The 11,981-nt window shown below is 35.3% G+C and overlaps 2 protein-coding genes across 5 annotated transcripts; both read right to left on the reverse strand.

The window, feature by feature from the left end:
* Window positions 1-151: 151 nt before the first annotated feature.
* Window positions 152-4,920, reverse strand: LOC107411751 (F-box/kelch-repeat protein At3g23880). Of its 4 annotated transcripts, none has more exons than XM_048468544.2 (2): window positions 3,384-4,920; window positions 152-732 (listed from the first exon to the last, which is right to left on the reverse strand). In XM_048468544.2, exon 1 carries the CDS (start codon window positions 4,709-4,711, stop codon window positions 3,509-3,511), a length of 1,203 nt encoding a protein of 400 aa, XP_048324501.2. In that variant the 5' UTR covers window positions 4,712-4,920; the 3' UTR covers window positions 152-732; window positions 3,384-3,508. The 4 variants fall into 4 exon arrangements, with proteins under 4 accessions (XP_048324501.2, XP_015874889.2, XP_015874887.2 ...); XM_016019403.4 differs by having other exon boundaries at window positions 152-815; XM_016019401.4 differs by lacking the exon at window positions 152-732 and adding an exon at window positions 822-1,255.
* Window positions 4,921-6,400: 1,480 nt separating this feature from the next.
* LOC132799637 (F-box/kelch-repeat protein At3g23880-like) lies at window positions 6,401-9,945 on the reverse strand. The gene is made up of 2 exons (XM_060811996.1): window positions 8,412-9,945; window positions 6,401-6,679 (listed from the first exon to the last, which is right to left on the reverse strand). The coding sequence occupies exon 1, from the start codon at window positions 9,686-9,688 to the stop codon at window positions 8,537-8,539; it is 1,152 nt and encodes a 383-aa protein (XP_060667979.1). The 5' UTR covers window positions 9,689-9,945; the 3' UTR covers window positions 6,401-6,679; window positions 8,412-8,536.
* Between the last annotated feature and the right edge of the window lie 2,036 nt (window positions 9,946-11,981).

An 11,981-nucleotide genomic window follows, 5' to 3' on the forward strand; every position in this document is an offset into this window, starting at 1 on the left:
GGGTGTCCTTATGATCAGCACATTCATTCCTGAAGTTAAGTGAAAATTATTTAACGGAAGTGAATTTAGAACAAGTAAATCATTTTGCTTGGGGCTTAAAGAAAAAATAGAAATATAACGCAAGTGAGCAAGTAGCTAGCCACCTTCAATCTTGTTCACAAATACTTACTTTAACGGCTTTTTATTTATTTACTTTTATTTTTAATCATTGGGTTAATCAAACCCAATACCCTAGATATCGAAGAGTATGAACATTGTTAGACAATTAGGTTTAACATTAAACACAATAAAAGACCATGGATAATAATATTGGACGACAAAAATTGTCTTAGACCTACAATATCTTCAAAGGGGCCAATTCAGAAAAAAACCAAGCAACATACACCTATTCAAAATTCAATCTTCTTCGTCTTCTTCTTCCTCCTCTCCCTCCTTAAACGCTAACAGCGTATATACCAAGTGCTCCTTCCATTAACAACAGATCCACACTTTGCATTCCTGTAACTAATCTCCAAAACTCAGTTCTAAAACCATAGACCTCAAGTTGGAAGCTCAGAGGATCACTTTCAGTGCAAGCATGAATCATGACTACTCTGTAATCCTTACTCGTTGACATCAAAACAGAATCCAACAGTCAGAATCTCAAAATCTTCATCCCTGTTATTCGCTGAATGTGGGAACTTGGGACAACCTTAGTCTCTCTAGTTGCAGGGTTCCAAAGAATCACATTGCCTGTTTGACACACATTTAAAAACCACAATGACCTACGCAATACAGACAAACGACACCGTTGCAAGACCCCATAATAGCAGACCCTGTAAAAGTCAGACCACAGGGTAAGCTGGGTAGAATTTCAATGACTTGCAGATCCAGCGGTTTATAAGTAAAGACAGCGGCTCAGGATTATTATCATTACAAGTTCTGATAAGGAGATTAGCGTTCTTGGCGGTGGAGTTTGTACTTCCACTTTTTTGTTAGTGGAAAGTGTGTACTTCTGCAGCTAGAATTTTGCTCCACCTTTTGGAGCCTGCCCTTATGAGTGGAGCAAATTTCAGTTGTCTTGGAACTATCTAAGGCCCCATGCACTGAATCTATCACAATTTTATTTTTTTTTCTACCCATTTTTTGCACCAGTGAAAATATTTAGCTTAGAAAGATTAAACATTACAGTGATTATTTATTTCGTATCAGTCTGGATTAATTAGTCTTCAATCAAGATCAAGTAAACCATTTTCAACTGAGGCTTAAAGACAACCTAAAAAAAAGGTAAAGGAAAAAAAAGTTATGAGAATCCAAAATGTGACCCAAAACATTGGGCCAACCAAGACTGTCACAGGAGAAAAAAAAAAAAAAGAAAAAAAAAATTCATTATGCACCAAAAGAAAATGCACCATAAAAAAGGGCATTCAAATGTAATTATGCAAATATCCAATGAGTATGATCAACATCAAAAAGCAAGGAATTGATGCAATTAAGTTACACTTCCATGCAAAAAAGATCAATGTCGTATTCCCATTTCTGCATCTGCGTTGCCAAATTCAATTTCTAACATCAAGGGGCTGACAGTTTCAATTAGGACTTTTTATTGCCTTGGCATTAAGTGGCGCTCAAATGTCATCCAGAAGTGATAGTCCGTTTCCTTTGATTACATCACTCTGCAGCAGAAATTGTTTCATCCGTAATATTATTGCATATTGATTGTCATCCTTGGAATTTTCACAATTAACAAAGAAACCAATAGTTATTCAAGGACTGAGTTGGTAGTGTTACGACAGTGAAAACACGTCAAGTCTTGCTTCTTCACCTTCTATCACATTTTTCACTAGTGCCTTTTCCTTTACCTTGCTCTTTGCCCCTAGAAGTTTTTCTTAAAAGTAAATATATATTGTTAATTAATTTTTACCTAACTTTCTTTCATTCCTCAAAAGGGGGAACTGAGGAAGTAAAGGGGTTCTATATTGTTCAAGTCGAGTTATGCTTAACATTGATCCCAAACAAAAGAGCAAATGACCATGAATACTAGATGGCCAAAATGTTCTTGGACTTGCAGTATCCTCTAAGGGCCAATACAGGACATACTAAGCAATATAAACCAATTGATCCTTCATAAGGAAATTAATACAAAGGACATAAATTAAAGACTTTCAAGTTTCATGTATCAAAACTACACTACATCACTAGGTACTGTCATAATGAAATGATCCATTAAAAGAAAATAACCATTCATTTATCATTATCAGTACGAAGCTTGGCGGTACTTGAGCCACAACTCTGGAATAGAAGCAAAGACAAAGACTGCTCAAGTGTTGGTTCAATTTAGTAGGTAAAAATCATCACATCATAAAAATCTCGTCCTTTTATTATTATATGATTCACTGACACAAAAAAAATGTTTATTATATGTTTATTTTTATTTTGATGGTATTATTAATTTGAACCATAAAGTAACTAAAAGAAGTTTTTTTACTTTCATAATTCATCTTCATATACGTTTTTATAATTAGGCATCTATACAAGACATAGGGATGAGGTTATCCTTTACTACAATTTGGTGTTCACCAAACCCACAAAGATCAACATTGCACTGATATCCTTACATCCTACAAAGGTATTTGTATGAATTCCAAGTTGAAAGATGAAATTGCTATAAGATCAGCACAGCAAGTAGATTTCAGCTAAATTCCTTTTCATTTCTCTCTTGCTTTTTCAGTAACAAACAAAAACACAATGGAAACTGAGAAACCAGAACAGAGTTCTCTGATGTTCACATCCAGTTATACTTCACCTTGAAACCAAAACACAAGTAAAAACAACAAAGAGCATTTGGTTGACCAACATGGTCTTCGCCTTCCAATTAAGGCATTCCAAAATGACAAATGCATAGTGATACATAATAAACAAACTAATATCCATGCATTACATGAATTGACAAGTTGTCGAGTTGAATAGAGACAAAGGTCATCCAAACCTTTATAATGGCATGATGTATAAAGTGATACACATTTTTGTTTTTACTTATAGTATACATTATATAGTAATGCTCATATTATTGAGCGAGAAGAAAATGAGAACGTCAAAGATATACAGAGAGAAGTTCAAAGGGTTTGTATAAAAAGGAGAAGAAACTATTTATGCATGCAAGTTGAATGACAACAAGATCCATAAAATTACAGCGTTACTAGACAATTCATATGTTCAACAACAGAGAGAAAAACTCAGGAAAAAGATTTTAAAGTCACCTCGGAAATGAACCAGGTTACAAGAGCTGTAGATAACCAGGTTACTTAACAAGCAAATTTAAAATCCATTACATGAGGTAAAAGTTCAAGTTTCATATGTTCAACTACAGAGACATAAACCCATCAAAAAGATTTTAAACTCACCTTAGTGTAGTATGTAACATAAGAATTCAGGTTTCTAGAGCAGTAGATAAGCAGGAAAAAATGCCTAAATTCCAATTCGCTGCCTGCAGAGCCTAGTAAAAGCGGCATAAATTGTTTTGTCATTCCTAAGTTGTTCCATCCGTGAATAATGGAACCAGACTCTCTCTGTATATAACAGCATCCGTTAACTGGTATTGTCTTTTAGGAATTCCAGCACAACTTTTTTGTTGGTTAGCCGAGTCATACAAGATAAGCTCTTTATCTTTTCTATTCCAAAACACCACACCTTCTTTCCAAATTACCAATGGATCCGGAACCGAATGTGGAAGGGGTCCAACTGTAAATAATTTAGTCCACGACTCTACTACACCAACTTCACGCAGCACCCATATGTCAAACTCACAGTCATGGAAATTATCACTAACAACAGCAAAGGATTCATTTAAAACCCTCACATGATTAACAGATTGATCAACCGCATGAGAACCAATATTATTTGGCAAGGGTGTCCTTATGATCACCTCGTTGCTGATGTCAAACGAAATTATCTCATCCCTCCATGTGAATGGCCAAATTTCGGGGTCCGAATAATCTTCTTCTTCAGTATATGCTAACCAAGAAATCATTCCATTAGTGTATGCACCGATGGTTCCATCCTCAAACAATAAATCCATTCCCTGAATTTCATTAACCAATTTCCAAGAATTTGTTCTTAGACTATAGTACTCAAGTTGGAAACCCTCTGGTTTTGACAGCTCTTCATCATCATCATCAGCACCATCAGTGAATAAGTGAATCAGGAACACCTTATAATCATTGTTATTGGCATCGAAACCAAACCCAGCTGCTCTAATCAGACTTTGTTGTATTAAGGAACAGGGGAGGGCTTTAGTCTCCCTAGTTGCAGGATTCCAAATAGCCCCATTTCCATAATCGACATTGCAATAAAGACAAACGAGACCATTACAAGAACCCAATATTTGTGGCCACCAGTTATCCCGAACACGGGGTGGGTCGTTTTGGGTTTTAATAACTTGCAGTGTTTGAGGAGAAACGATGAACATCGTATCGTATTGCATACTGTACCAATTAACTCTATCGCAGATTTTGGTTATGAAAAGGAGATTAGGGTTATTGATGGAGTTGCAATCGTGGAGGTGTTTTTCAATGAAGAAGGGGCTACTGATGAGAGACCGCCATGACTTGCATACGCATTTGAACCTCAACAAAGAAATCACCGGAAGCCTCGCAAGGATTTCAATCTCCAATTCCTCGCTCACTATATTGTTCCTTCTCTTCGCTTCCGATTTAGCTTGTATTAGATCCATGAAATTACTATTTACCAAACCCAAAAGGACAAAAAAGAAAGCTCTCTCAAAGAAACAAAAGGAGAATTGTAAACCAAAAGCTTTACATGTTTCAGGTAGCAGTAGCCAATTCAAAGCTACAAAGTAAAGAGGAAAGTCTGGAGGGTCTTACTTGAGGAACTCGGTGAAACGGTGTTATTTGTCTTATATCCATGCGTTTTATTTTCTGGACGATGGTATGGGAATGGTTTTAATTGGTCTTAGAAATTTGGTCGTGTTAGGAAATAACAGTCAAATTTAGACCCGGTTTGAAAATTAAAAATTTTCTGAAATTTTCTTTTTTTTTCTTTTTTTTTTTTTTTGGTTGGTGGGTGTCTTAGTTAAAAAATGTTCAAATCAAAATTCAACCAATTGGAATTTTTAATGATTTTATGAAGTCAGAAAACTACCAAATCAACTATGCAGTGTGGTTTTCATTTTAGTTTTGATATGTATTATTGACTCCACATATGTAGTGTTCGAGTGCAAATCCCAACTCCTAGTTTTGGATGTGTATCCCGCCTGCTGATTTTTTATGTGATAATTAATTGTTAATACATAAGAGGAGATAAAACAAGAACAATAAAATTGTTAGCATTTTCTCAAATTATAGGATTATTTTGTTCTTAAGTAAAATAAATTCCGAAGCTAATTATTCTTAAAAAAGTACTTTTTGATGAATAAAGTAAAAAAAAAAAAGTACACCAATTAAAAATTCATGGAGGGCGAAGAAGGCCTCCCTCCTTCCTCCTCTCCCTCCTTAAACGCTAACAACGCATATACCAAGTGTTCCTCCCATTAACAACAAATCCACACTTTGCATTCCTGTAACCAATCTCCGAAACTCAGTTCTAATACTATGGACGTCAAGTCGGAAGGTCAGACGATCACTTTCAGTGCAAGCATGAATCATGACTACTCTGTGAACCTTACTGTTGACATCAAAACAGAATCCAACAGTCAGAATCTCAAAATCTTCATCCCTATTATTCTTGGATGTGGGAACGTGGGACAACCTTAGTCTCTCTAGTTGCAGGGTGGCAAAGAATCACATTGCCTGTTTGACACACATTTAAAAATCACATTTGACCTACTCATACAGACAAACGACATCGTTTCAAGACCCCAATGATGGCAGACCCTCTAAATGTCAGACCACAGGGTGAGCTGGGTAGAATTTCAATGACTTGTAGATCCAGTGGTTTATAAGTAAAGACAGCGGCTCAAGATTACTATCATAACAAGTTCTGATAAGAAGAGTAGCGTTCTTGGCGGTGGCGTTTGTACTTCCACTTCCACTTTTTTTGTTAGTGGAAACTGTGTACTTCCGCAGCTACAATTTCGCTCCACCTTTTGGAGCCTGCCCTTATGAGTGGAACAAATTTCAGTTGTCCTGGAACTATTTACGGCCCTTAGCACAGAACCTATCACAATTTTTTTTTTTTTTTTCTACCCGTTTTTTGCACCAGTGAATATTTAGCTTACGTAGATTAAACATTACAGTGATTATTATTTCGTCAGTCTGGATTTATTATTCTTCAATCAAGAGCAAGTAAACCATTTTCAGTTGGGGCTAAAAAAAATGCTAGAGAATCCAAAATGTGACCCTGACTGTCACAGAAAAACAAAACAAGAATTCATCATGCACCATAAGAAAATCTATCAAATATAGAGAAGATCCAGGAGAACAGGGCATTCAAATGTAGTTATGCAATATCCAATGAGTATGATCAACATCATGAAGCAAGGAATTGATGCAATTAATTTACCATTCCATTCAAAAAAGATCAATGTCGAAATCCCATTTCTGCATCTGCGTTGCAAAATTCAATTTCTAATATCGAGGGGCAGGGACAGACAGTTTCAATTAGGACTTTTGATGGCATTAGCATTAAGAGGCACTCAAATGTCATCCAGAAGTGATAGTCTGTTTCCTTTGATCACACCATTCTGCAGCAGAAATTGTTTTATGCTTAATATTATTGCATATTGATCGTCATAATTGGAATTTTCACAATTAACAAAGAAACAAATAGTTATTCAAGGACTGAGTTGGTAGTGTTACGACAGTGAAAACACGTCAAGTATTGCTTCTTCACCTTCTATCACATTTTTCACCGGTGCCTTTTCTTTTAGCTTTCTCTTTCCCCCTGTAAGTTTTTCTTAAAAATAAATATATATTATTAATTAATTTTACCTAACTTTCTTTCATTCCTCGAAAGGGGGAACTTAGGAAACAAAAGGGGATATTGTTCAAATTGAGTTATGCTCAACATTGATCCAAAACAAAAGAGCAAATAACCAAGAATACTAGATGGCCAAAATGGTCTTAGACTTACAATATCCTCTAAGAGCCAATACAGGACATACTAAGCAATATAAACCAATTGATTCTTCATAAGGTAATTAATACAAAGGACATGAATTAAAGACTTTTACGTTTCATGTATCAAAACTACAGTACATCACTAGGAACTGTCATAATGAAACGATCCCTTAAAAGAAAATAGCCATTCATATATCATTATCAAAACTCAGCTTGGCAATACTAGAGCCACAACTCTGGAATAGAAGCAAAAACAAGGACCGCTCAAGTGTTGGTTCAATTTAATGAGTAAAAATATCAGATCATACAAATCTCGTCCTTTTTCAATTATATGATGCACTAACAGAAAAAAAAATATGTTTATTAAATGTTTATTTTTATTTTGATGGTATTATGAATTTGAACCATAAAGTAACTAAAGGAAGTTTTTTATTCTCATAATTCATCTTCATATGCGTTTTTATAATAAGGCATCTACACGAGACATAAAGGGATGAGGTGACCATTTACTACAATTTGGTACTCACCAAACCAACAAAGATCAACATTGCACTGACATCCTTACATCCTACAAAGGTATTTGTATGAATTTCAAGTTGAAAGATCAAATTGCTATAAGATCAGCACAGCAAGTAGATTTCAACTAAATTCCTTTTCATTTCTCTCTTGCTTTTTCAGCGGCAAACAAAACACAATGGAAACCGAGGAAACAAGAACAGAGTTCTTTGATGTTCACATCCAGTTAGACTTCACCTTGAAACCAAAACACGAGTAAAAACAACAAAGAGTATTTGGTTGACCAAAATCGTCTTGGCCTTCCAATTAAGGCATCCCAAAATGACAAAAGCTTAGTGATACATAATGAGCAAACTAATATGCATGCATTACATGAATTAAAAAGTTGTCGAGTTGAATAGAGACAAAGGTCATCAAAACCTTTACAATGGCATGATGTCTAAAGTGGTACTCATTTTTCTTTTCACTTATATTATATATTATATAGTAATACTCATATTATTAAGCGAAAAGAAAATGTGAACATCAAAGATATATAGAGAGAGGTTCAAAGGGTTCGTACAAAAGGGAGAAGAAATTATTTACGTCATGCAAGTTGAATGACAACAAGATCCAAAAAAAAAAAAAATACATCATTACTAGTTTTCACATGTTCAACAACAGAGAGAAAAACTCACGAAAAAGATTTTAAAGTCACCTTGGAAACGAACCAGGTTACTAGAGCAGTAGATAACCAGGTTACTTAACAAGCAAACTAACATCCATTACATGAATGAAAAGTTAAAGTTTCATATGTTCAAATACAGAGACATAAACTCATCAAAAAGATTTTAAATTCACCTTAATATAGTATGCAACATAAGAATTCAGGTTACTAGAGAAGCAGATAAGCAGAAACTAATGCCTAAACTCCAATTTGCTGCCTGCAGAGCCAAGTAAAAGCGGCATAAAGCGTTTTGTCATTCCTAAGTTGTTCCCTCCGTGGATAATGGAACCAGACTCTCTCTGTATATAACAGCATCCATTAAGTCGTATTGTTTTTTAGGAATTCCAACACATCTTTTTGGTTGGTTAGCAGAGTCATACAAGATAAGCTCTTTATCTTTTTTATTCCAAAACACCACACCTTCTTTCCAAATTACCAATGGATCTGAAACCGAATGTGGAAGGGGTCCAACTGTAAATAATTTAGTCCACGACTCCACCACACCAACTTCACGCAGCACCCATATATCAAACTCAAATTTATGGAAATTATCACTAACAACAGCAAAGGATTCATTTAAAACCCTCACATGATTAACAGATTGCTCAGCCGCATGAGAACCAATATTATCCGGCAAGGGTGTTCTTATGATCACCTCGTTGCTGAGGTCGAACGAAATTATCTCATCCCTCCGATAATCTTCTTCTTCTTCTTCTTCTACAGTATATGCTAACCAAGAAATCATTCCGTTAGTGTATGCACCGAGGGTTCCATCATCAAACAATAAATCCATCCCCTGAATTTCATTAACCAATTTCCAAGAATTTGCTTTTAGACTATAGTACTCAAGTTGGAAACCCCCTGGCAGCCTTACATTATCAGCAACATCAATGAATAAGTGAATCAGGACCATCTTATAATCATTGTTATTGGCATCGAAACCAAACCCAGCAGCTCTAATGTGACTTTTTAGTATTAAGGGACAAGGGAGGTCTTTTTTCTCCCCAGTTGCAGGGTTCCAAACTGCCGCATCTCGATAATCGACAGTGCAATAAAGACATATGAGACCATTATAAGTACCCAATATCCGTGGCCACCAGTTATGCCGAATAGGGGGTACGTTTCGTGCTTTGATAACTTGCAGTGTTAGATGAGAAACGACGAACACTGTATCACCTACTTCCATTTTGGATTTGAAAATGAGATTAGGGTTGGTGGTGGTGGAGTTGCATACCTGGAGGTGTTTTTGAATGAAGAAGGGGCTACTGATGAGAGACCGCCATGACTTGCATACGCGTTTGAACCTCAACAAAGAACTCACCGGAAGCCTCACCAGTATTTCAATGTCCAATCCCCCGCTCAATATATCGTCCATCCTCTTCGCTTCCGATTTAGCTTGTATTAGATCCATGAAATTACCACCGACCAAACCCCAAAAAAAAAGAAAAAAAAAAAGAAAAAGAAAGCTCTCTCAAAGAAACAAAAGGAAAATTTGACAACCAAAAGCAAAGAAAGCTCTCTCAAAGAAACAAAAGGAAAATTTGACAACCAAAAGCATTACCTTTTTCAGGTACCACCAACCGATTCAAAGCTACAGAGTAAAGAGGAAAGTCTGGAGGGTTTTGATTGTGAAATTGCGTTCTTTGCCTTTTTCGGGGAGAAAAATAATATTAATCTGTTTTAATTTCTGGACCGTTGGATGGGAATGGTTTTTATTTGGGTTTGAAATTTTGTCTTATTACGAAATGAACGCCCAAATTTAGACCCTGTTTGAAAATTGTCAAACTTAGCCGTGGCAATTTAAAATTTTCTGAAATTTCTTTCTCTTCTCTTTTTTTTTTTTTTTTTTTTTTTTTTTTTTTGTGTGTGCGTGTCTTTGGGAGAAAAAAAAAATGTTCAAATCAAAATTCAACCGATTGGGAATTTGTAATGATTTTATGAATCAGAAAACTGCAAAATCAACCATGAAGTGTGGTTTTCATTTTAGTTTTGATATGTATTGATTGGTTCCACATATGCTGTGTGAGTGCGAATGCCAACTCCTAGTTTTGGATGTCTATCCTGCCTGCTGATTTTTATGTGATAATTATTTGTTAATATACGAGAGGAGAGAAAACAAAAACAATAAAATTCTTAGCATTTTCTTAATTATAGGATTATTTTATTCTTATGTAAAATAAATACCAAACACGATTGCTAATTATTCTTTAAAAAAAAAAAAAAAAGAGTACTTTGTAATGATTAAAAAAAAAAAAGTACTTTACCATGTTCATTCCCTCTTAAAAATACATGTAATTAATTACAAATTAGTTTTGATCTAAATTTCTTTCAGATCAAGTTATTTTTTAAGGAGGATATTAGCACATGTGAATGTGTGATCTCGAAATTTGTACTGCATCATCTAAACTCTTTTTTCCTTTTGGCTTTTTGGTTCTTCAAACTCTATTTTATACTGCACCATTAATCCTTCAACTTTTCATCCAAACCTTCATTATTAAAAACGACCAAAACACGATTTTCAGTATTGTTTATGGACCATATGTTCCAATGATAAAAAAGTTTTTTAAAAAAGTTTTTTTTTTTCTCCAAAAAATAACTAAAGTTCCAAAATGATACGCTTTTTGGAACTAATTAGAAGAGTTTTTTTAATTAAACTAATTAAAAAAACTATCATTTTTTCAAAATGACAGACTTTTTTTTTTTTAAAGAGTTTTTTTTTTCCAAACTAATTAAGCTAATTAAAGTTCCAATATTTTTTTTTAAAATATTGTTTATGGACCATATTTTTTGTATCAAAAAAAGAGTTTTTTTTTTTTTTTTTTTTTTTTTTTTTTTTTTTTTTTTCTGTCATATGGTTTCAAAAAACCGTATGAATAATAATTATCTTTTGGTTTATAAGGAGTCCTTGGCTCACGTTAATTATGCTGGCTTCCGTGAAAGAAGTTTTTATATATGGTACTGGATGAATATGGTGTTAAGGACTCATGGAAGAACGTTCCTAGCACACTAAAAGCCGAGCTCAAACGTATCCTAAATGTCAAAGAGTTGCCAAAGGACGCTAAATATTTAGGAAATCCTCTCTTCGCTGGAAGTAACAAAAGCAAGGATTTCGAGGAGCTAAAGAAGAGAGTTGAAATCAGGCTCCAAGGTTGGAAGGCCAATCTTTTATCCCAGGCAGGCCGAGCAGTTTTGGCTAAGTCCGTGATCACAGCTATTCCTTTGTATAATCTCTCTACGCATAAACTACCGCTAGGTTGGTGTAGGAACATAGACACGATTGCCAAAAAATTTCTTTGGAAGGGTTTGGCCCACTGCACATCCCATTTCACTCCGGTAGCGTGGAGCCGAGTTTGTATGTCTAAAATGCAGGGAGACTTGGGTATTCGAAGGTTGGAAGATGTTAACACGGCGTTATTGTGCAAGCTTGGGTGGTTCCTGGAGCAAAACTCGAAGCTAATTTGGATTCGTGCCCTCAAGGCCAAATACTTTCCACATTCTTTGTTTATGCATGCGGAACGAAAGAGGACTCATTCCTGGCAGTGGAGAGGTAATCTGAGCATTCGTCCTGTCTTGGCAAAGGGCATCTATTTTCGAGTGGGAAGAGGGGAAAACATTAATTTCTGGGAGGATCCGTGGATTCCTAACAACCCCAATTTTAGGCCTAATCCAAATCCAAACTCTGCTGAACTCAAGGTTGGAATGGT

This window comes from Ziziphus jujuba, chromosome 10 (genome assembly GCF_031755915.1).
Source record: "Ziziphus jujuba cultivar Dongzao chromosome 10, ASM3175591v1".
Taxonomy (NCBI): Eukaryota; Viridiplantae; Streptophyta; class Magnoliopsida; order Rosales; family Rhamnaceae; genus Ziziphus; species Ziziphus jujuba.

What these genes read in the sequence shown, in the direction of transcription:
- LOC132799637 (XM_060811996.1), bottom strand. Translation starts at nt 9,688, where the DNA reads ATGGATCTAATACAAGCTAAATCGGAAGCGAAGAGGATGGACGATATA.
- LOC107411751 (XM_048468544.2), bottom strand. Translation starts at nt 4,711, where the DNA reads ATGGATCTAATACAAGCTAAATCGGAAGCGAAGAGAAGGAACAATATA.